This window comes from Taudactylus pleione, unplaced genomic scaffold, assembly GCF_031769625.1.
Source record: "Taudactylus pleione unplaced genomic scaffold, aTauple2 ptg000041l, whole genome shotgun sequence".
NCBI lineage: Eukaryota > Metazoa > Chordata > Amphibia > Anura > Myobatrachidae > Taudactylus > Taudactylus pleione.
This window is the reverse complement of record NW_028284443.1, coordinates 80,387,750-80,413,924: the sequence shown is the minus strand read 5'-3', so window position 1 is coordinate 80,413,924 and position 26,175 is coordinate 80,387,750. Positions and strand designations below refer to the sequence as shown.

Below are 26,175 nucleotides of genomic sequence, written 5' to 3'. Positions count from 1 at the left end.
TTTTTGTTTTTTTTGAATTGCAATAAACTTTACTCTTGTCCGTGTTTGTGTTTACCCGCAGAATACGTACGGTTTAAACAATAGCTTTCTTTTGCCAAAATACATGTTTGAGCCAATTATCCATTTGTTTTCCGTGTTTTTACAAACGCATATTTTACTGGCTTCATTTCTTTATTTAAATTAGCTTATGCATGTCACTGCATCAAGCCTATCATAACTCACAATAGATTTTTGGGCCTGTCGAACACATGACTCATACACTAACTAATAGAATGGTTCCTGTTAATTTCCCAACTACATTAGCCAATCAAAATTATTTTCTGGTCTTTATTAAAACTGTTTTATTAAAAATACAACATTGCCATCATGAGAGCCTCTGCATTCACCAAGCGAGAGCTTCTGGTTTTAACAGAGGTGATGGACAGGCGTATCACCAGCCAGCCTCCCCCCATCAGCAATCGGGAAAAGCGTGCCGCCTATACGGAGGTTCGCGGCCGCCTGCGTTCCTTCGGCTCACGCCGACAGATCGGCCAGCTGGAGCGCAGGTGGTCCGACCTTCAACGGCGGACGCCCCGCTTGTTGGCATGCTTTCGCATGCGTATAGCGGAAAGTAAGTGGTTTCGGGGCCAGCCGTCATTCATAACGGTATGTTTCCCTTTTATCCTTTTTTGTTGATGAAAATGTGTTGATCTAATCCTTTGTCTGTGCCTTTTCCTTTTTTTTGTTTAAAAAAGTTTGGTTATATATCTGTTTGTATTTACATTTCACAGCTGATTTCCCCATACACATATCCCACATGTCAAAACAGGCAGTGTTGGTTTTTACCCACAAAGCATAGTTAAATAATGTGCAAATTGTCACATTACAGGATTAACCATTAAGCAAATTTTACGTGGGTGAACCTGCTTACACTTGCTTGTAATGTACAAAAACATTTTTGGAATTCCAAAAACAAAAAATTTATTCACCACATAAAAAAAAACACAAAGTGTTGGTTCACAAACAATACACACAGTGATAACAAAATGTAAAAACCAGCAAACACCATAATAAAAAATAAACTAAAAATCAAGAACTGGTTGACGAATGAGCATGCCAACATGATTCCACAAATGTTGCGTTTCCAAATTGGGTCCAGAATATATATCCAATGTGTCCCCATGAAGTCATTTTTTGGGAGCAGGAAGTAGTCATCGTTTCAGTCCAAAAGATTATGAAATAAAACACAAGATGGGAAATAAAAAAACGATTAATTTGATGGTCAAAAAAATTCCTTTCGACATTGTGTCAAATAACTTCTTTTGTGCCAATAATTACCTAAAGAATCTGGCCACCACATCATCGCGTATGGCCCCCCCACATACTGACCTCCGACCAACCTCGGGGGGGCCATCCTCAGGCAAGGCATCCTCTGGCTGCATTAGGACACCACTCCTTATGGCGATGTTGTGAAATATCCCACACAGGACCACAATTTTCGAAACCATATCCGGCAAATACATGAGTTCGCCACCAGAGCGGTGGAGGCATCTGAATCGGCCTTTTAAAAGGCCGATACAGCGCTCCACCACTTGCTGGTGGCTGTAAGTGCGGAATTAAAATTACTTTGTGGCCCTGGTGTGGGAGCCAAATAAGGAGTGAGCAGCCAGGCCGTGCAAGGGTAGCCACTGTCTCCTGTGAAAAAGAAGTGACAACATCAGGAACACTGTGTATCAAGCTTAGCATTGGTATGTACTAAAGGTCTCCACTTACCCAGAAGCCACGCATCACCAGCTTGTAGGTTGTCTAATTTTTGCCATATCCCTGATTGCCGGATGACGAATGAGTCATGTGCACTCTCAGGTAATTTTGCATTCAGGGACAGGATCTGGAGGGAGGCATCACATACCACCATTACATTCAGTGAGTGATAGTGTTTGCGGTCCTAAAAATGGCCTCCAGCCGTGCTAGAGGCTGAAGTGGTATGTGAGTACCATCCACAACCCCTATGATGTGTGGGAAGCCAGCTATTTGGTAAAAATTGGCCTTGGCCACACTAAGGGCACCCATATCCAAAGGCATTTTAATAAAATGATGGAGGTGCTTGAAAAGGGCCTCCATCACTGCCCTCAGGATCCTTGAAAAGGAGGATTGGGATATTCCCGCAACTATTCCCACCGTGGTTTGAAAGGATCCTGAGGCACAGAAATGTAACACCGCCATAAATTGCGTAAGTGGTGGTATTGCTGTAGGACTGTCATTTTGCCGCTCAAGATCACTCTCTATTAATGAGAGAGTGTCTATGATGATTTGGGGCGGAAGACGGTAGCGCCTTAACACCTCATCATCGGGCATTCCAAAAAGGGTGACACATTTTCTATATATCTGGGGCCTTGCATGCCTACGATGCCTACATCTGGGATGAGATTGAGGTTGGTCGGCTTCCGGGAGCATGGCCACAACAATCCGACCAAGATCAACCTGAAATGGCAAGAATTGAAGTTAAGATTTGTTTCCCCCAAAAAAGATCGAAAAATACTTATCTTTACGATACAATCCAATGATGCTTACATGCCGGCTTATTGTCATGATTTCCCAAACCTAAAAATCAAAACACCAGAACAAGGAGAACATTTTTGGTGTCCATTTAGGATTCTTAATGTTGTAAAAGACAAAACATAAAAGGGGATAAACACACATTTCTCCGAAGAGCAAACCGACATTGCGCAGACTTCCACAATTTGGGGCCCAAACAACAACCAAGATTGTGAACGGAAAATATCACCCAATTTAATTAGAGAAAATAAGCAGACAAAAATGCGCTAATTAGTTCGCAATTTAACTAGAGAAAATAAGCAGACAAAAATGCGCTAATTAGTTCGCAATTTAACTAGAGAAAATAAGCAGACAAAAATGCGCTAATTAGTTCAGACATTTAGGAGACACAAAAACAAAGAAAAAAACAGTAATGCCCACAAAAGATGCGTAAAAAAAGACATGAACATTTAACAAACAAGTTAAAATCCAAACTTATCAATACAGGATATAGAAGTCACCGAACAAAAAGGTCGTTGGGGCAGAGCCAAAAGACACCTACAAAAGGAGTAAAATTTAAAATTTTTGGAACCAAAAACAAAAAAAAGGATAGCCAAATTTAACAAAAGGAAGACGGTAAAAAACTTACCAAAAAAATACACCACAACTAAAAGAACCACACCAAAAAAAGCGAACGGAAAGATAAACACAAAAAAAACGCACTGCAAAAATCTCCAAACACCGCCAAATACAATTCCCGCCAACAATCCACTCCGACCAACGTAACCTCCAACAAACAACACCCGCCACCTAGACTCGAGTCGGCCAAAGCCATAAATAGTGTTTCTTTTCCCGCTCGAATTAAGGAGGGATCATAGGAACGCACAATCAATGATGCGGACGAATAATGACGTATGTATAAATACGTCACGACCAAAAATAAACGGTCTGGTGCATTTCTTGTTTTGGTATGAGAAATGGCTACAGACCAGCCAAACAATGGCCAAGAGGCGGCCGGTAAGTTTTTCTGGCATTTCCAATCAAGGATTATTTTGAGGCAGAATATAGTGAAAGTTGGCCAGCTAAAATTTCTCAATTTTATTGAAAATAGGTGTTGAGGATGACATGGAAGAGGCTGCTGGGCCCAGTATTCCGGGCAAAGCAGGGAAAAAGAAAAGGCAGCCTCAATTCACAAGAAAGGAGATGGAGGTTTTGGTTCAGAAGTGTGTGGACATCCTGCCACAGGCAGACAGGAATATGGGTGCAAGCCAGAAGTGGAGAATGTGGGAGGAGATAGCCAGTGCTGTCAATAGGGTGGGTGATTATGTCCGTCTAGCCCGGGATGTCAAACGGCGGTAAGTAAAAACATGACCACCCAAAAAAAACAGGGTGAAATAATGCAGGAATAATGGCTACTTTTTCACCCACAGATGGCAAGACTTCAAATATCGCCTGAAGCAAAAAATGGCTGACAGGGCTAGGCATGCAAGGGGGACAGGTGGGGGTCCCACCCCTGTGTCATTGGAGTTTAATGATTTGGAAGAGCTGGCACAGGGGTGTGTGCAGGATGTGGAGGTGTTTGGCGTGTCCAACATGGATACGGACATGCCAGACTTTGCGGCTTTTCATGTTGTCCCAGGTAAATGTTGTGATGTAACCAACACTGAAATGTTAATGTGACAATATGCAGATTGTAATGTTCCTCTTTTCTCTTTTTTCTCACAGAGACACAGGCGGATGAGTCTGCTCCAGAGGGGAGCCTTGGCCGCAGAATTTCTGCTGGCTCTGCAGGGGAGGAACCAGTACATCCGGCTGAGGACCCTGCTGAAGCCAGTCCTGGGCAATCCCCCTCGCAGGCAGTGGCACTCCTCACAGAACTCAATTTTAAATCGGATTCCCATACGGAGATTCTGCAGAGGATGGACGCCAGTCTGCTACGGGTGGCTGAGGCCCTGGAGCAAAATGCTGCGGCCAACGTGACCATTGGTCAGGCCCTGGCTGAAAATACCAGGGCCAACATCCGAATCGCCAATGCCCTGGAGCAGCTCGTTCGCCAGCACATGATGGAGCCCACCTCCCTTCCTGCCGGAACATCAGGATCCTCCACCTCTGGCACAACAACAGCCATTCCTCCAAATGTGCCTAGCCCTGTGCCTAGTCCAGAGGCCACAACATCTGCCTCTGGACAGGCCAGCCAGGGGACATCCCGGAGCCGGTCTGGCGCCCACCCTACCCCAGCCAAACGGGGAAAGAAACGATGACAGCACTGGCTACTTTGCCCACACTCCTTCTGTGCTTGCCCCATATTCCTTTCTGGCCAAAACTTCCCTCTCCTTTCTTGTGAATTGTTTTTTTTATTTTTGTCTTTTTTGAACCAAAAATATCATTTGAAAAGAAAAAATTTACCAAAGATTAGTGGGTAACAATGACCCCAAAAATGTACGTGACAATGCACATGATTTGTTTTAAAATGTGTTTTGAAAATAAAAAACCTACAAATTGTTCTCAACTGTATTGTGACATTAATTGAAAATTGGTTTCTAGATAATCCTGTCCCACAAGGAAAAAATGAAATCTGAGTTTTGGAGTTCCAAAAAATCAAGGGTTAAAACAAAATGTTACTTTAAGGAACACTTTGGCAAAAAAAACCCAAAAACTCCAGCCCAATGCAAAAGGTTACAATACACACAAACATGATTACAATACTGTTACAATATCCAAAAACACTAACAAAATTGTAAAATACATTCCTACAAAAAAACGCTAATTGTGTAATCCTGAAATTAGCAGCCGAGATTTTCAGCTCTGTACGGTTTTGTGCTATTCCACAGGAAAAAAAAACATTACAAGCTGGTTTTCAATACAAAGTTGATTGTTTATCTGACAAGCCGTGATAAATCGATGAAACATCGAGGAGGCCCGATCCAAAGGACAAGGCCATCGCCATTGTGGTCGAGTAATCCAGACCCCAAGCTGTGCGAGCAGTTTGAACGGAAAGAGGATCAGCCAGTGACGTATGAGTTGGTACGAACACATTGGACGTTCGCATGAGCTAATTTATGTACGCCCCAAAAACGCCTCGCAACGCCTGCGTTTTTCCATCTCCACCCCCGTCAACGCCCAAAAACGGCCTGTTCTGTCAATCACATTTGACATGTCACTTCCTATTCGCAATTTGCCGAACGAGTGAAAAAAGCTCGCAATCTGCCGTACGCACATGCGCAGTGTTACACCGACGCATGTGCGGTTTCTCAACATCGGAACGCAACGAGCGTACTGCTGTTAACGAGCGGCTCTGAATGAGGGCCTATGGGAATTGGACTTGTTTCGAAGTCTCATGCAACTTGATATGTGACTGCAGATAGCAATTGTTTGCATTCTGTGTATGAGTCGTGGGTTGCATATGCATCTTTCCAAAAGTACATGATTCATGATCCTTTACTAAAACGTCATTCCTGCAATATGAGCTGTGCAGGGAATTATCAATAATAACCCTTTTACACCAGAGCTAAAACCCGGGTTATTAAAGGGTTAACTCGGGCAGCTCCTTGGTGTAAAAGGGGACAGAGTTGGATTCCCGGGTCAAGTGACCCAGCAATCCAACCCAGGTAATTTGCAGGGTTTAACACGGGAATGACCCGTGAAACCCTGAAGTGTAAACAGCGCAATCCGGGTCACGATGATATGGAGCACGCCGCATGCTGGCTTCAGTGGCACTTGGAGATGGCGTCCACTTCCACGCAGGAAGAGCAGAGTCACGGCAGACCTGGCTTCGGTGTGGGAATATCCTGGGTTGGCGCCGGCTAAATTCTGGGTCTGATCCGGTTTGGAACCCTGGGCCTGATTCAGACCCTATTGCAATATGCGTTCACATGCAGCCAAAGTATGCAAATCCCGCGATCGTACGGCAAGGCATTAGCACGCCCACTATGTCTTGGCATGCGATCACAGTGTGCATTTAGACGCCCACCAGCCTGTCTTAAGACGCCCACTTTCTCTTAGTGATACACGTCATCTCTAGGAAGTGTATGCAACAATCGGTAACATCGAGGATCCATACGCAGCACTTGTGGCTGACCATACCCTACCGCAAGCACTGCGAGTGCTTCAGTGTGTAATTCAGCCATGTCACGTGTATTATGATGCTGTGTCTTAATTATGCACGCCTCTAAATGGCGTTGAGACGCTTAGACACGCCTGCGTTTGCACCACCACACCCCCGTTTCCATCGACCATCCCCATTCACCACCCACAAACGGCTCATCCTGTCACTCATTCTAGCGAGGTGACTATGCGCTGCGAGCGAACGCTTCCCGATCGCATGGACTAGTTTGCGTACTGCGACTTATACACGTGTACATTGCAAACATCGGCAGGCTATGTGCGAACGCAGCCTAGCGGTTCTGAATCAGATCCCCTGTTCCAACCTCCGGGTCAGACCATGAATTTAGGTATAAAAGCAGTATTATTCAACTCTCAGCCTTGAAGTTTATGTAACTCACTAAAGGCCTATTCAGCAATGATTTTTTTTACATAAAAAATGCGGAAACTATCATTTCCGCATTTTTTATTTAACTCCACTATTCAGCAATAGGATAATGGAGAAGATAACGCAATTATCTTATCTATTGATTCCCATCTCGCTGAGTACCGCACTGTAGGGATCAGCCATTGCTCTCTACAGTGCTTTAACACTTAATGCTATTCAGCAAAGCATAAAGTGTTAAATTACTCAAAATATATTGACTTTATATAACACTATCTCAGAATGGCGTTATATGAAGAAAATACATTACATTTCCCTAAAACTGCACGGACAGAGGGAAATTTTCCCATAAGTCCGTGCAGCATCTTGTAGCTCTGCCCAGTCTCCGTCCAGGTGACCGCCGACAGGTAAGAACTCTGCTCTAAATTGATTGACATGTGTACACAGACTTTATATTAACCTGTATACATTTATGTGCTATTATATTTAAAATGTATATATACATTTTAAATATAAAAGCGCATAAATACAGGGGAGTAGCGTGTAGCAAGGGTGCCCGAAGCATGTGCGTGCTATGGCGCCCCCCCATCCCCCCCCTCAAGTGTTCCAGTGAGGAGACTGGTCCATATGGGATTAAAGAGAAGCAAAAATAAATAATGGGGGCAGCCCCCTGTAGTGGTGCCCTATGCAATGCCCCCTGTGGTGGTGCCCATATGCAATGCCCCCTGTTGTGGTGCCCATATTCAGTGCCCCTGTAGTGGTGCCCATATGCATTGCCCCCTGTAGTTGTGCCCCTTAAAGTAGTGCCCCTGTAGTTCTGCCCCTTAAAGTAGTGCCCCCCCATGCTGTGCTCCCAGTAGTTGTGCCCATATGCAGTGCCCCCTATAGTGGTGCCCATATGCAGTGCCCCCTGTAGTGGTGCCCATATGCAGTGCCCCCTGTAGTTCTGTCCACCCCCTGTAGTTCTGTTCCCCCTCCCCTGTAGTTCTGCCCCTGCAGTTCTGTTCCCCCTCCCCTGTAGTTCTGTTTTACCCCCACTGTAGTTCTGCCCCTGTAGTTCTGCTTTACCCCCACTGTAGTTCTGCCCCTGTAGTTCTGTTTCCCACCTCTGTAGTTGTTTCCCCTCCCCTGTGGTTCTGTTCCCCCCCCCCCCAGCACTTACCTCATCCATTGCGGCCGTCTGGGGTGTCATTGCCGCTGCCTCCCTGACTGGATCTAACTAGATCCAGTAGGCGCAGCCGCGCAGGTGATGTCATGGCGTCACCCGTGCACTGCATCATTGGGAACGCTGGCCTCTGAATGGATCGGAGGCTTCCTTAGCCTCCAATACCTTCAGAGACCAGCGTTCACTGGGCAATTCTGGCACCCGGCAGACTGTCAGCTTAGACAGCTGCCGGGTACACAGCGCGCGGCGCCAACGGACAAATTCGGCGCTTGGAGCTTGCCTCCACTGGAACCGCCCTCCCTACGCCCCTGCATAAATATACATGTCAGAGCCGTAACTAGACTTTTTGGTGCCCTGTGCCAGAAAGAGCATTGGCGCCCCCCTCATTTTTCAAAGGGTCATAATGCACCCAAAAAAGGGGAATGGCCTCATGGAGAAGGGCCAGGGAAGAGTTAGGGGAAGCCAGGAGATGCTGGGGATGAAATAAGAGGAAGCTACAAGTGAGAATGATAATAAACAGAAATTTGACAGGCCCAAACAGTGCCCCTTGACCTGTGGTGCCCTGTGCGATGGCACCGGCCGCACTACCCTAGCTACGGCCCTGATACATGTATACAGACTAATATAAAGCCTGCATACACTTCAATCAATTTGGACAAGCTGTATTTGGACTTACTGTACCCCTCCACGGTCACCTCAAAGCAGGGACGGAGACTGTTCCCGAGCGCATGACTGAGCATGCGCAGAAGCAATTGCTTTTGGAAACCGATAACAATGCCTGCTGTAACATCGCAGGGAGAAAGTGTTACCGCAACCGCTGTCCATGCAGAAAATATTGCTGAATAGCAGCCATAAATTTTAATTGATAAAAAAAATCGTGACGATATCACCCGATATTATCCTGGGCAACATTGTCACTGTTGCTGAATAGGCCCCATAGAAACTATAGTGGTCTTATATTTATAACATCCATACAAGCCTCACAAAAATACTGTATTTTTTTTTTATATACTTTATGCAGGAGATTTAGGATCTTTATTTACAATACAGTATACTCTCTTTAGTGCCGGCCCCGGGTGTGTTAGTAGCACCCTATGCAGGCCCGTATCAGGGCGTCAGTGTACCCTGTGTTGCACTGCCGCCCCTTCCCTCCCCCTGAGCTACCTTAATACTTTAAACGCCAGCAGCTGAGTGGAGGGCAGGTTTCTCATGAAGCTCTATTCTCAATCTCCAGCGAAGCCGGCCAGGGTGCGGCGGTGGCTGATGGATACCACCTTCTATGCAGCCGCACTGCTTGAGTGGCCATAGAGCCGGCCTTGACCCTCTTGTATTCGATGCAAACGTCTGTCTGCAGCTTCCAGCTAATACAATGCAGCTCCCTTTAAGACACCTGATTAGCCGATTGCAATGCAGACAGACACCACTGCAATTGTGCATGATATGTTTGCATGACATGCCAGAAGCAGGCTCACACATGGCTCCTGGTTCCTGTAGGGGCAGCAGCAGCCGCCGGGCTCATCAGCAGCGCAGCCTCCCCTCCCTCCGGAATCCTCCCTCCTCCTCCCCCCGCACTCCGGGCCTAGCACACAACCCCGGTAACTTCCTACAGGGAAATCACATACTAATATCACAGATAGGGAAAGCAGCAGGGCCTCTCCCACCATGAACATCTTCAGGTTCCTGGGAGACATCTCCCATCTGTTCGCAATCAACATTCTGCTACTGAAGATCTGGAAATCCAGGTCCTGTGCCGGTAAGATCCGGGGAGCACAAAGCCAAGCAATACAAAGTAACAACCACCCCGTCATTTATCCAAGTGGTCTGTGTAATGTAGTAGCCACTATGAATGTATCATTGCAGAGCTGGTGACTGCAGGGTGGGGGTATACAGATCACAGTGCAATGTAGCTGCTTCATTCTGTACAATGGGACCTCCCTATAGATGGGCATTCAGCACATAATTTTATTTTCCCTGATTGGTATTCCATGTATCATTGTTCTGCAGCTGCTAATAAAGTATCAGTGTGATTATTATAGAAGTACTTTATAAGGACTTGCAAAACAGGTTTTCTTTTTCTTTTGCAAAAATAGGTTTTGGTATATTTGCCAGTATAGATCATAGAAGATTAAATAAATTAATTGGGAGGGTAAATTGGTCCACAGGTGGCCTGGTGACGTGGAAGTTCGTGTCGTGTGTGTAAAGTAATGTTAAATGCATGACAATGGTGAGGCCTATATACAGTATATCTGTGTATTAACCCCTGTGTGCTAAACTCTAACACACCCTGTATGGTTGTCAGGACTGTAATAGATTTGTACTATGCATGCTTACACTGATCACAGAAACAGAGTTTTATTTAGTGTCAGGGCTGTAATATTAGATGTTTTTATCTCTATATCATTTCACTTTGTAGACAAACAGGGTTCTCTCTTCCTTGTTTAGATCTGCCTATGTTTATTGTAAATGTGCTGTAGAAACCGTAAAATAGTAATTTACTAACATTTTGGGGCAGATGCAGGGTTGATTGCAAGTCGACCATAATTGCTCCCGCATTACGTGCACAGAAATAGATGAACATATTTGTATGTCGAGTTGAACGCATCTCTGCGGCCAGGCTGCCACCATCCGTATGCTTGGTTTCATAGACCTCATCATAAACGGTGCGCTCTTGCACCAATCCAATCCCTGGTGCCAAAGATCCCTCTGAAGTGGACATAATTATACTCCATAATTACACTCTGCTGACCACCCGTACACATTATTATTACCAGTTATTTATATAGCGCACACATATTCTATTTCTGGCAGCACAGACGGTGTAATGGTTAGCGTTACTGCCTCACAGCACTGAGGTCGTTGGTTCGATACCCACTACGGCCCTAACTGTGTGGAGTTTGTATATTCTCCCTGTGCTTGCGTGGGTTTCCTCCGGGTACTCCGGTTTCCTCCCACACTCCAAAAATATACTGGTAGGTTAATTGGCTCCTAACAAAATTACCCCTAGTATGTATGTGTGTGTGATAGGGAATATAGAGTGTAAGCACCACTGGGGCAGGGACTGATGTGAATGGCCGAATATTCTCTGTAAAGCGCTGCGGAATATGTGTGCGCTATATAAATAACTGGTAATAAATAAATAAATAAATATTCCGCAGCACTTTAAAGAGAGTATTTGTCCATTCACATCAGTCCCTGCCCCAGTGGAGCTTACAATCTATATTCCTTATCACATGTGCATACACACACACGCTAGGGTTAATCTTTGTTGGGAGCTGATTAACCTACCAGTATATTTTTGGAGTGCGGGAGGAAACCTGAGTACACCAGCACAAGGAGAATATACAAACTCCACACAGTTAGGGCCGTGGTTGGAATCAAACCCACGACCTCAGTGCTGTGAGGCAGTAACGCTAACCACTACACCATCTGTGCTGCCCCACCGTCTGTACACATGCAGCAGAGGCCATTGGGAAGGGGGCAGACACGCCCTCGACCCGGCTGCCTGGACCCGCGGCCAGAAGCAGATGACCATTCAGTGTGTATATATATCTGTATAGTGTGTACCCAGCATTAGCCTACCTGCGAATGCCCAGTTACATCTCGGCAGCCGCAAGGGTAGATGCGCTCAGGTCTGGAAAATGCGCAGTGCACAAACACGCAAGATACATTCACATAAGCAGCTTGCCTTCAACACTGCATCAGCCTATTTTTCTTGCTCAATATTGTGAAGTTGAGAGGACATGCGTGCCAAAATATTTCATAATCTGTTTCCAGGAAGACTTCTTGGTGCCTCATTTTCTCACCTGGTCTGATCTGCACATGTGTGATTGCTTGTCTTCCTCCAGGGGACACAGTATTTATTTTTGTGACAATTAAGGGTGAAGTCACGTTTGTAGTTTCCAATTACAACATGACAACTAAAAAGAAAGTGTTTTTCAAAATCCTACTTACAGGCCTATTTATTAATGATCGCATATACATTGCAATCTGGGCATGATATTACCACCCATGATCCCTGCGGTGTGCCCGTAGTGCTGCGGGGGCTACTGTGCGTGTGCAGCTCCGCTGACTGCACGTGCGCGGCCTCCGTTGCTGGGAGAGTTCCGGGGGAACCCTCTACCAACTAATTATGCGAAGTGTAGCCCATAGGCTACAGCGGCTAATGCCATCTTCGAGGGCCAATCTTCGGCATGCTTCACATTCTTGAAATTGGTCCATTTGGCAGCATCGCATCCCCCATAGAAACCTATGGGGGATGCAGCTGCCAGCGTGAATGGAGGGATCACCGCAGGTGTCTGAGATATCTGCTGCAGTCCCTCTGTCATTCATCTGGGGGATACTTAATATGTGCAGTTAACCCACGAAAATGGGTGTTTTGGGGGATATATACAATGATGACTGGGCCCCTAAGTGGCTAACTGTATGTAGCGAGAAATTCCCCTGGCATACAGAAGCACTGGAAAAAAGATGTTTTAAAAGAGAGTGTGGGATCGTATTATTATTATTATTATTATTATTGGACGTGACCACTCGTGTAGAATATTATTCTTAATAAATTGATGTAGTAAATCCATAAGGTCAATTTTGACAATAAAACTCCCTAACTAGTACCTAGTGCTATACACACTCTTTATTGCAGTACCTAAACCTGCCCATATGTGAATAGTGTTTTGCAGTATTTAAACCCACTGACGACAGCTGGTGATGCATTGGTGGAAGTGGGCATGCATGTGTGTCTACGTACAATGCCTTCACCTCTAAGGAAGAATGCTTTTTATATTTCAGCAGATATAGTTATATACCTAATATCTATTGAGAAAAAAATATTCACAATGGTGGTCATGACCTTTTAAGCGTTGAAGTAGCCAGTTAAGTATTAATAACTTACCTATTTCATGTAGTCATAGTGGGCAATTCAATTTCGCATGATATGTGGTGCCGCAAAGATCACTCGGAATTATGACATCCCAGCATCTCCGTTTCCTGCTCACCTCTATGGGGGCAACAGAAAACTGTGATGTTGGTGAAAACGTTTGTAATGCTGGGTACACACATGCCAATGTGTACCCGGGTGTGTAGGGCCGAAATATCGTACCACAGGTACACATTTAGCAATGTAATGAAGAACGGAACATTCCCTCTTTCTGTCTTTCATTACTGGCAAGGGCACCGCATGCAATATCGTCCGGTTGGCCGTGCAGCACGGCTGACCAGACGATATCGCATGCAATCGCGGGAGCATGCATATAGTCTGTACACACTATACGATCCGCATGATCTATCACTCCGATCCACGTTGGAACGATAGATCGTTCAATGGATCGCATAGTGTGTACCCGGCTTAAGACTGGCAATTTGCACAGCATTGAATTGCCTCCATTCTTTCAGTGACCTAGATCAGTGGGTATCAACCTCAACCCTCAAGTTGTCCCGACTGGTCATGTTTTGAGAATTTCTGTATGTGGAAGCAGGTGAGATAATTACTGACACAGGAAAATAGATTAACCCACCTGTGCATGATTAACAAAATCCTCAAAATGTGACGTGTTATGGTGCGTACACACTCGGTGTGATATTACTGAGCGATTGCATGATTACGACATCATAATCGTGGACTCGCTCAGTAATCGTGCACTATAATGATGGAAACGACCAGCGATGTGCACTCCTGCTGGTCGTTTCTGACATTGGGCCTGATTCAGAGCCGGACGCAATTAGCGCTCGCTCGTCCAGAAAATAGGGGTGGCTATTCAAATGAACTGTTCGCTCTTTGCGGTCTGTTCACGCCACTAGGTCTGAACGAGTGAACAAAACTTGCGGTCGTTTTTTGGAAAAATACGCCTCCTGGCCGCTCGCATCCTACGTCATGTCCGCTATTTATTAGATTAATCGAGTACATCGACCAGCGTATGAACTGCTCGCTATTCTTGTGGTTGGTTTTTGCTACCACAATCTTGTGAGCAGTTCTGGCTATAAAATAACCCAGTGACGTGGTCAGTGACGCTGCTGTTTTAATTATGCACACCCATAAAACGCCCGTTTTGACCTTTAAGCACGCCTGCGTTCGGATCTCCACTCCCCGTTTTCAAGCACCTTCCCCTGTTACCACCCACATACGCCTCTTTCTGTCACTCAAATTTTCAGGCATTCGCTATTTTGCGAGCACATGAATTTCGACCGCACTGACTGGTTTGCGCATGCGTATAACGATCCGTACGCATGCACAGTTGGGCAAACATCGCTCGGGGCGATCGAGCGGCTCTGAATCAGGCCCATTGTCCATCGCCTGAACATGCAGCACAATCTGTTGATAACGACACATTGGCCATGTTCAGCGATGAGGGAGGGAGCCTACACTGAACAACTGATCATTCAGCGTAGGCACTACAGGGGATCAAGAACGACTGTAAGATTACGATGTCGTAATCGCACTGTCTTTACTGATTGCCCAGTGTGTACGCAGACACCGGCATTGATGTGGGACTCCGGAGAGGTAAGTAAGGGTGCGTGGTGCAGGCCCCACACACACTGCACCCATTATATATGCAGTATGCCCCTGTATGGATAGGGTCTGCTCAGTAAAACAAATGAATAGGAGGACCAGGTGCAGGCTGCTGGTCATGTTAATGCTATTTGAATTTGAGGGCCTGACAGAGGTGAATTTAATGCAGATGTACGTAGTTCAGCGTATATTTTTGCAAGTGTTACGCAGAGGCACTGTTGCAATTAAGATGCTTGGTATCAGAGATTTTGTGGAGAGGTTGAGGGCATTCCTGGGCAGTGACTGAGAAGTGGCTAGTAATGCAGGCAAAAATGGTCCAGTTAATTGGCATATTACGGTAGTGTTGCAGGCGCGTCATCGATAGTGGCTGCATACACAGGCCATAGTCAGACAGAGAAACTGCACCTAACATAGGGTTGGTAAAAGTTTAAATGGTGTGACCGATGGTGGCGTCTAAGGACACACCAATCGATATTACTGCATTCAGAGCATGGATGTACATAAGGGAAGGTGTTTGCAGCAGCAATAGCATGAAGTCTCAGACTGGCGACCGTTAATAGATGCTGTTGCATGTGCTTGAGCCCGCCTGTGAATCAAGCTCTAAGGGCCTCATTTATCAACGAGTTTTATCACTCACAAGTGATAAAACTACTTGCGTGGATAAATGGTGCTCCAGCCAATCGGCTCCCAACTGTCATTTTTCAAACCGATGACAGTTGGAGGTGATTGGCTGGAGCACCATTATCTTACACAACGAGTTTTATAAAACTCATTGATAAATGAAGTGTGTATTTCTCTGTGTTCCACAGCCTCTGCGTGTCCCCATAATGGGTCATGCTGAGTGACATCCTATCTGATCACATTATATTAAAGGGTCTCCAAACAAACCATGCTCTTAAGAGTAACCTCCAAGAACAGTGCGGGTGCTCGTTGCATATGTTACAACGTTTGGTATATTTGTTTTCGTATCTCAATAAAAATATAAATGAAGCAAGAAAATAGTATAATATCTAATATAACAACCTACAACACCTGATCCAGCAGACTGGCTGTGCTGTGTTGGTTCTGCAGCTGTGACTCTGATAAGAGTTTTCCCAGAAGTATTTCCTCTCCTGTCATTTATGGACAGTCTTGGAAAGCTGTAATTTAACATTATTCACAGATGAAAGCTTTTGAGTAGTGGCTGCTGATTGTATCTTCCTGATTTACAAAGTTCGTGAATATAAGGGCAGTAGGGAGCTGTCTGCTCTTACAAGAGTATATTGTTGTCAGAAGTGATTCTGAAGGAGCTGCAAAATGCTACAATATGTCTTTTTAGCTGATAAATAGAGTCCAGTGCTGCTTAATAACTCTGATTTCTGGTACTTGATTTTGAAAGCATTAATTAGTAAATGGCAGTGAAGAAGGAAATGGAGGTAAGCTACACTTTCATAGCCGTCTGCATTTATGGTTTCATCCTTAGCTGATGCAGTCTATAATTTTAATGGCTGGCATCACTGTGATCAAAGGGAATTTGTTCATTTACTTTGTGGTCTTTTTATTTTACTAGTAGAGTGGGCATGTACAGTACTGTGCAAACGTTTTAGGCAGGTGTGGATAAAAAATGCTGCAAAGTAAAGCTGCCCATATATCTGCGACGGATTGTCGCAATGAAGCAATGCGATGGGAAATGCCGGCGATGTTCAGCGGTACGTCACAGGATTGCTGAATTTTTACATGTTTCTGCGATGCCAGGTAGCAGTATTGTGGGATTGCGGCAATCCATCGCTGATGTATGGGGCCCCTAAGTATGCTTTCAAAAATAGAAGCGTTAATAGTTTATTTTTTAGCAATTAACAAAATGCATAATTTTCATATGTAGGTTGAAATAGAAGCCACTGTGTAGGAGGCTTAAAACTGGCTGAGCAAAAAACAATCCCTGCTACAAAGCTGTGGTTGTGGAAGACAGTTTCATGTCATAGTTCATACACCATGGCAAGACTGACACAGCAACAGGACACAAGGTAGTTATACTGCATCAGCAAGGTCTCTCCCAGGCAATGATTTCAAAGCAGACTTAAGGTCTCAAGATGTGCTGTTCTAGCTCTTTTGAAGAAGCACAAAGAAAAGGGCAACGTTGAGGATGCAGTGGTCGGCCAAGGATTTCTCTTCTGTTCATTAACTTAGCATTTTGTTAATTGATAAAAATCCCACACCTGCCTAAATCTTTTGCACAGTATTGTATGTCATCCTTATGCTGACATAGTGTCAACAGCTAGAATGTCGACATATAAAATTAATGCTGCATGCACACGGTCAGATTTTGTTAAAGATCTGAACAGTAACTATTGTAAAAATCGTTCATATCTTTCACATGTTGGGCATGCATCGACCAATGATGTGCGTTCCCGCATGTCCGATAACAATATCTGACATTGACTGTGTTTGCAGTAAGATTTGGACGATTTCATTAATTTTAATACTGTCAGAAATCGTTCATCATTCACAAAATCGTTGATGTTATCGTTCAACGCAATCAATGATCTGACAAATCTGACCGTGTGTATGCACCATAAGCACCGATCTGTACCACCAATGACTTGAAAGATATATTTTAGTGAAGTCATCCTGCCACATCTCTGAACAGGCAAAGTTGACAATATCGTGCAAGTTGGCCTGCATGTACGGATGATCATAGATATCGTTATCGTTCATGCGGGAACATGCATTGTTGGCCGTTCACTGCATAAAAAGTAACGATATGAACAATATATCGTTGAATGATATCGTTATCGTTCATAGATATTGTACCGTGTGTACGCACCTTTAGGGTTAGGCTGTGATTAGAGTTAGCTTGACATTGAAAACCCCGTTTCCAACATTTTACTGTCGACTTTCAAATTGTCAACAAAATATACCAGACCCATAGAGTGATATGTACAAGAACTCCCAGCACATTACCAATATATGTCTGATACAATGCATCTTACTGGCAGCTGCGCCTCTGTGCGTACACTCTGTGGAACGCATGTGCTTTGCAAGTTTTTAGGGTTTTCACACATGCGCAGTAGCAGAACATCGATCACCTCCATGAACATTGCCATTGCGTGTGACTCAGAACAATGCCAGGTGTGTCACCTATTTGAGGCCCAGCTGACACTGATAGTGGGAGCACGTGCAGGGCACTGATTATACGCTGGTCACATGATTTATTCACAGATCCCATTCTGAATTTCCATAAGGCACAACAAGGATAGTCTGGGGAACAGATACACATCCTTAAACTACTTTTAAATTATATTGAGTATTATTTTATTTCTGTAACATTTTTCATCTTTAAGGTTCACTGTTTGGTTTCGTATGTCCTTCACCTAATATCTCTTTGTTTACGTTCTCACCTGTTCTTCCTCTAATCAATTTTCTGCGTTCACTGTGTCTGTTTATGTTTTATTTCCAATTCATAAAGTAAGTGTGGACCTCTCCGGCTTCAAAATAAATTCATATAGCAAATAGGAGTTTTCATGTTTTTCTATTGATTAGTAATAATTTATGCACACAAGGCCAGTAACCCAGGAAATATTTTTCTCTGCCACAAAAACATGCTGCAGATTTAAAGGATAATAACACCACCAAAAACTAAACGTTCAGTTGGATTAAATAAATAAAACAAATGCAAAATATTACCTACTGGTGTCTGATCTGTTGTGTCCCCCAGCATCTGTAATGGTCCTGAGAGACCGTCTACTGTTAAAGTCAAATAAATAAATTAAGTAAAGCATTTTTCATCCATTTCTGTATGTCTCATATTATGTTTTATTATTTTAATTATTACATTCAGTTGCGTAATCACTCTCTACGAGTGTACGCATTGTGTTATGTTTAATATGTTCAGTTGTGCAATCACGCTCTACGAGTGTATGCATCGTATTATAGGTAAAAAATTCATCATTTCTTATTGTGTATAAGGTTTAACCACTCAACTGGCGACGTCGCTTGGGATGTGACCACAGCCATAAGTGCTTCAGCTGGCAAGGTCGCATCACATGCAACTGAGCTGTCCTGCTGTGTGCCCCGGCTTTAGAAGAGGAAATCTGTGCTGCAAAAGTCCAGAACGGATCTCCTCTGACTCTCCTGCCCCCCCTGCAGTGACGCAGAGGTCTATGACCGCCAACGTCACTGCTGGAATCGCACCCTAGAATACTGTGCGAATGGCATTTTGGAGAACGTGAACAAGGTTCGTGGATGGGAACTTAGTTCTCCTCCAATCACTATTTGGGCGATCTTTGCAAGGGACTTTTTACAGAGTGGGGGGGGGGGGGGGGGGCATTGGTGGGTGATTTACAAAACGGGAACTTTCTACTTCAGGGTCCATAGGGGGTCCACAGGGTTGACCTAGGGGTATAGCTGGATCTGGATCCACGGGCACCACGCAGTTAAAGCTTTTGCTGCTCCCAGGATGCACTGGTTCCATCCTCCTCTATACCCCGCCCCAGCCACAGGCACCCCAGTTTTAGTTGGTGCCTGGCCGGAGTCAGGTCACCTTGGCGCAGGGGGGCTGCTTAGCAGCCCCTAAGCTTTTTTTTTTAGAATTTTTTTAATTACATTTTTTATTGACTCTTCAGAGAGGCAGCATCATACTGTCCATTGGACGTCCAAGCTGCCGCTCCTACACCCCGCTGGCGCCCCAACGCCAGTAAAGATCTGGGGATCGCGGCTGGACCCCAGAGGCTGTATTAGCACGGGCTCTGGGCTCTCCCACGACTGCTGCCGGGGATAAGGTAAGACGCGGGTCACTGCTTGCAGTGACCAGCGTGTCTTTGCAGTCGCATGCCTCCGGTCTCTGGGGACGGACCGGAGGCGCTAGCAGTGGCCGCGGGCACCCCCTCTCCGGAGGCATACCCCATGGGACCACTAGACCACCAGGGTCTTATGTGCCAGCGGGAGCCAGCATCCCTGGGGTTAATTGCTAGCCAGAGAGGCAGCCTTCCCTGTTTAGTGGTTCCTCCTCTCCGCTTAGGTCTGGCGACGCTGAGCTACTTCCTCCTGCGCCCATTCCTCCTCTGAGGTCTCTGGCGGCCATCTTCTCTCCAGTGCCAGTGCAGATCTCTCAGGCAGTGTGCGGTCGGTCCCCCTGTGTACCTCTCCCCTGCTAAAGGACAGCGTACATGGCACTATAGCCCTCCCAGACACTGAATCTGGGCGGTTGATTGTAGTGACAAGGTGCAGTGAGTATTAACTTTCTGCATTGTATGTGACTTTTGCTAGTGCTGACTGTGCTTTATTTGTACTTACTGTCAGTCTATGACTATCCCTTTCCTTCTCCTACAGCCCTGACAGGTGTGTGTGGGAAGGACTTTTCTTTGATCTCACTTATATAAATTCATGTATCTGTGTATATATTTTATCATGTCTGATGGGGAAGTTGAGCGCTCTATGACTCCCACTCTGCTCTCCTGCAGACGCTGCACTGCAGGGGCAAATATGGAGGATTTATTACAGGATGGGCTGTGTGTGAGGTGCCGTCAGTTACCAGGTCCCTCTAACCCCCAACTTTGGGACAGGATCCTCCTTGGGCGGTGTTTTCTCAGGTGCTGGCTTCCATCGCGGACCGTCGAATGGTCCTGACTGCTCTCCCCCATAGGGGGTACCCCAAACAGCCATCCCCCCTTCTCCGGGTATACCCAAATTATTGCAGTCTCCCCCTCGGCATCAGACTGTTAATCCATATACGGGGTTCCCTATGTATATTCAGTCTCCTCCCATGACGCAGCAGTCCGTCAATCCTTTCCATGGTCTCCCCCATGGGTCGGTCCAGAGTTTGGCGACCTCATCTTCAGCCTTTCAAACTATGGCCCTCATTCAGAGCCGTACGCTCTGAGCAGAGCGCACGCTCTGAATGAGGGCCGCCCTCCATAAAAATGGAGCGTCCTCCTGGACGCTCGTATAGCTGTGGGTCACCACCCACAGCCTATACGAGCGTGCAGTTTGATGGCCGCGATGGTCGTGACCATCGCGACCATCGAAACTGCGAGCCGGAGCCTGTGGTTGAGGTTTTCAACCGCAAGCCCCGAAGTGATTTTGGCTCTATCAGAGCCAAAATCACTCCCACTGACATCACTAGTGATGTCAGTAGGCCGGCTTCTGACGGGAGGCGTTCCCGTGGGAACGCCCCCGTCAGGGAGGCACGCCCCCGGCACGCCCACCAAAGGGGGCGTGCTGTCAATCAACATCGACAGCACGCCCCCTTTGATCAGACACAACGAGCGAAGGACTTTCCTTCGCTCGTCGCGTCTGGCGCATGCGCACGACGGAGCTCCCTCCGTCGTGCGCATGCTCAGTGCAGAACATCGACCCACTTGCGAGCGGACAGCCGCTCGCGAGTGGGTCTGAATCAGGGCCTATGTTGCGTAGTGACAAGCCAGAGAAGGCGTCAAAACGCACAGTTATGTCATCCCAGTCTGCGCAGCTATCAGACTAAGATGCGTCCTCGGATGAGGGGGAATTGCCTGAGGACTCTGATTCGGATTCCTCTGCCCGGGAAGTGGAGATGAAGTCTTCCATTAATGTGCGGGTAGTGCGGTCCATTCTTGATATAGAGGATGACACCCCGGCCCCTAAGTCCAAGTATCCAAATTTTAAGCAGGCAAAGGTGACTTTGGCTGTTTATCCTCTCTCTGACCAGTTGACTGATCATATGGTGGAGGCTTGGCAGTCGCCTAGTAAGAGGTTCCAGCCGCAGAAACGTTTAGCATCTAGTTATCAGTTTCCTGCAAGTCATTGCAAAAAGTGGGAAACCCTGCCTGCGGTGGATTCTCATGTCACTCGCTTAATCAAGAGTGCTACCTTGCCTATGCCGTCCATTTCATTCCTAAAGGATCCCACGGACAGGAAAGTGGTGACTTGTTTAAAATCCATTTATTCTCTCTCTGGGGTGGTGGCCGCTCTGTCCATGGCCATCTCTTGGGTGGCTAAAGCCATTGAGAGCTGGGCCAATGTACTGGAAGATACTTTTCCTGAGGAAGCTCCGGAGGTTCAGAGAGCTTTAGTTGTACAGATGAGGGATGCCGCTTCCTATATTGGAGAAGCGTCTTTGGATGCCATTCTTCTGACTTCCAGAGTTTCGGCGGCAGCGGACTCTGCTCGCCGGTCTTTGTGGCTTCGTTCTTGGAGAGCGGATGCGGATTCCAGGAAGGGCCTGGAGGCCTTACCCTTTAATGGGGAGATTTTGTTTGGTCCTGACCTAGACAAAATTGTTGATAACTTGGCAAAGTCTAAGTCGGCGTTTCTGCCATCAGCAGCTGCGCCTTCTAAGGCTAGGACCTCAGTCTTTCGGTCCTTTCATACTCAGGGTTAGCCCAAGGGTCAGTCCTTCCTGAGGCAGTCGTCAACCAAGGCTGCCCCTAAACCAAAAAAGCAGGCCTGGAGCACTAGACACCCTGCTTCTAAGCCAGAGGATAAGCCTTCAGCCTGATGGGACGGGCCTCTCTGGAGGATCCAAGAGTGGGAGGCCGACTTCTTCAATTCGCCCAGTGCTGGTGTAATACCACCACGGATGCTTGGGTATGAGAAGTGGTCTCTCAGGGGTACGCCCTGTCCTTCCGTCAGAGACCCCCCCCCCCCTCCCCAACAGTTCTTCTGCACGAGTCTTTCTGAGGACAAGACCAAGGCCTTGCAGATTCAGGAAGCCATAGAGTCCTTGCTGAAAGTAGGGGTGGTTGTTCCCATTCCTGAAATTGTTGAACAAGTTCCTCAGAGTGCCCACTTTCAGGATGGAAACTTTGCATTACATCATTCTGGCTATGGAACCGGGGGATTATATGGTCTCCCTGGACATCCAGGACGCCTACCTCCCATGTTCCTATATCGCCTTCCCACCAGCGGTATCTGAGGTTTGCTATACGTCAGCTTCACTTCCAGTTTCAGGCTCTGCCCTTTGGCCTTTCCACAGCTCCAAGGGTGTACACCAAAATTATGGCTGTCATGGCTGCCCATCTGCGCAGCCAGGGTATACGGCTTCTGCCGTATCTGGACGACCTCCTATTGCTGGTAGGCTCTCCGGAGATACTTTTGCAACATCTGCACCTGACGATCGCTTGTCTGCAAGTGCACAGGTGGCTGATAAACTGGAAGAAGTCCTCCTTCATTCCATCAGAGAGTATGGTTCATTTGGGAGTCCTTCTGGACTCTCATCAGCAAAGGATCTTTCTGACTCCAGACAAGATTTCCTCCCTACAACTACGAGTGAGCAGTTGTCTGATGAGTTCCCAGGTGTCGGTTCACTTGGCAATGAGAGTTCTGGGGTCCATGGTTTCGACATTCGACATGGTGGAGTATGCCCAGTTTCATTCCCGGCCCCTTCAGCGGCTGATTCTATCCAAATGGAACGGGTTACCACACTGGATCAGGACTCAGATGCTGCTGTTGTCTCCGGAGGTGCGCCTGTTGGTGGCTTCAGAAATCTCATCTCCCCTTCGGTCGCCCCTTTTGGATCCCGGACTGGGTTCTGCTCACGACAGATGCCACTCTCTCCGGGGTTGGGGGGCAGTGTTGGGTCCACTTTCACTTCAGGGCCGTTGGACGGCAGAAGAAGCGGTTCTTCCCATCAATATTCTGGATCTTCGGGCCATGTACAGGGCCTTCCAGTTGTCCGGTCACGCTCTTCAAGGAAGGGCAGTGCGAGTTCAGTCCGACAATGCCATTACGGTGGCGTACATCAACCGTCAAGGGGGGGACTCAGTCTGCACCAGGAGGGAGGGTTAGGGTTAGGCACCAAGAGGAGGGTTAGGGTAAAGATTAGGGCTAAAAAACAAACCATGTGTCGACCATTTGCATGTCGACCATGACTGTTGACCTAATGACCATGTCGACCTTCATACCTGTCGACCTTGTTACCAGTCAACCTTTAGTGTGTCGACCTTCTGACCCTGTTGACCTTCAGTCCCTGTCCACATACTGCCTGTCGACCTTCATACCTGTCGACCTTTAGCGTGTCGAACTTCAGTCCCTGTCGACCTACTGCCTGTTGACCTTCTTACTAGTTGACCTTTAGCGTGTCAACCTTCAGACCCTGTCTATCTTCCATTGTCTACCCAAACATTGTTTATCTAGACAATGTAGACCTAATGACCGGATACCATTCCCACCTGAGGCAGTGCCTACACGCCCTAACAAACTAATCTGTAAGCATAATCAGATGGCCACAGCCTGGGGATACGCAAACATAGATACCACCAACAGACAAAACAAACTCACCTACAGTATGACCTATGGAGGGAGATTCAACTAGCTGCTGGGTTTACCTCGCGCGTTAAGACACAGTGGACTTTTCCTTGCATTTTCAGGAACTGCGAGGAAAAGTCAGTGATAAAAGGCGCCCTGATGGGGTAAAACGTGTAGGGAAAGGTTAGCGCGTGTTAACCCAGAGTTTACCGTGCAGGGAAAAAGGAAGTTTTTATTGAATAGCTCTGGGCTTGAAATCCGTAGCTTAACACCGCAGCTAATTGGATTCCCCCCCATAGAATGTATATTGTTTTTTTTTTTTTCTGGTGTAAAATTAAGGGAAATGTATTACAGAATGAGGGAACTGTGTACAAAAATTATAAGATCCAGGAATGCAGTCACTAAACATTTGGGGCACAGCTCACAGTTCTCTATAGATAAATCCATTATACTCCATTGTTGTGTCTACCAGTTTGTTGCATCACACCTAGAAAGCATTTGTGTACAGTCATACCTGGGTACACCACAGTGGAAGCGATATGTTGTAAATGTTAGTTATAGAATGCGTTTTATGGTGCTAGACACATGCATTGAATAATGATAGATGTACAGGGAGCCATTAAACATGCAAGCAATATTCAGTAGGCAGCAGGAAAGCTGTCGAATAGGAGGCTCCAGGGATATTTAACGCTAAAGCTGCTTTGATAAAGAGGATCGGACCAACCTCAGTAGTAAAGTAGAAGGTTTTTTCAAGGAGTCCTAATTGAAATTTATTTTGACGAACAGGTTGTTGTATTTTATTTGAGATAATAAAGAAAAGTTCTTGAACATGAAAGCGGAATTAGAGCTTTTTTCCTGTGTCTACTTGAAATCCACAAAGCACATAAAGGCTTTCATCCTGACAACGACATAAAATATAACCTGGATATGTCGAAGAATTACTGTGTAAGATGTGGAAAGTAGGAAATCTATAATTATTTTTTTTAAGCTAAAACCACCAAAATCTTCATAGTTAGAGCACCGATTTGATGTTATTATATGAGATCTAATATGTGTAACGCTACAGTATAAATCACCACAACTCCATTCTCACTTTTAGGTATCTCTGGGAAGAGTCAGATCCTCTTTGCAGTTGTATTCACCTCTCGGTACCTAGACCTGTTCACAAACTTTATCTCCATCTACAATACCTCCATGAAGGTAATACACAATCATTTTATGTAATCCACTATATTTATTCTAATGGGTGTGATATGTATGGCCGGCGGTTCAATTCCCAACAGCGGCTGCCCAACAAAGGAGGAAATCCTGATCGTCCTAAAGGTAAGTATTTATTAACGTAACCCCCTAACCCTAAGCCTCTTTAGGGGTGCCTAACCCTAACCTCCCCCAGGGGGTGCCTAACCATAACCCTCCCTCCCCCTAGCCTAACCCTAACCCTCCCGGGGGTGCCTAACCATAACCCTCCCTCCCCCTAGCCTAACCCTCCTGGGGGGTGCCTAACCCTAAGTCCCCCCCAGGAGCCCTAAACCTCCCCCCACCACAGCTGTCCACTGCGGCGCCCGGCATCCGCTCGATCGGGATGCCGGGCGCCGGTCTCCCGACGTCAGGCAAATTACAGGTGTCTACATTTAGATGAACACCCAAGTGCAAAAAAAAGAGACAATGGTAATAATTCAAAAACTCCAAAACAGTCAAAATGGACAAAAGTTCACACAGTGATAAAATATAACAATAAAATCCACCAAATATAAAGTAAAAATTCAAGGCGTACCAGATGGTGTTGGTGTACTGATGATACACCTATATGCACGTATAAGGAAGTCCACACCTCCTGGGAGCAGGAATCTGCAATCCTTCGGAACCCGCACAGAGTCTTAATCAATCCATATACACCTCCTAATGGTACCGCCTTGTAGAATAACACCAACGCATTTCAACTCCAAGAATTGAGTCTTTTTCAAGGTGTAATTATCCTGGTGTGCTGTAATCCTTTAAGTACCCTCCCCCTGTACTTGATTGGTTGATTGTTACAAGATGTTTCTGATTCCTGAGTTCATCGGTCCCAGCTTCAGCTGCACCTAGCTCCTGTCTGCTTGCAAACCTGAGCAGTTCTCACACTGATATCCTCCAGCATGTTACCAGCCTCCTATATAGCAAGTGGAACTGGTAGAGATTTCTTTATACATTTTTGGATATTGGTCCGAACTTTTGTCCATTTTGACTGTTTTGGACTTTTTGAATTATTACCATTGTCTCTTTTTTTTGCGCTTGGGTGTTCTTTCTCTTTTCTTGTTCACTGTTTGACGG

The 26,175-nt window shown here is 46.0% G+C and overlaps 1 protein-coding gene across 1 annotated transcript in view; it reads left to right on the top strand.

The window, feature by feature from the left end:
* The first annotated feature begins 9,589 nt into the window (after positions 1–9,589).
* Positions 9,590–26,175, top strand: part of KDELR1 (KDEL endoplasmic reticulum protein retention receptor 1) — a 43,649-nt gene continuing 27,063 nt past the window's right edge. Inside the window, exons 1-2 of the mRNA XM_088459560.1 lie at positions 9,590–9,918; positions 24,965–25,065. Of these exons, the coding sequence (XP_088315686.1) occupies positions 9,828–9,918; positions 24,965–25,065 (192 nt within the window). The 5' untranslated portion in view covers positions 9,590–9,827. The remainder of the gene's footprint in view (positions 9,919–24,964; positions 25,066–26,175) is intronic.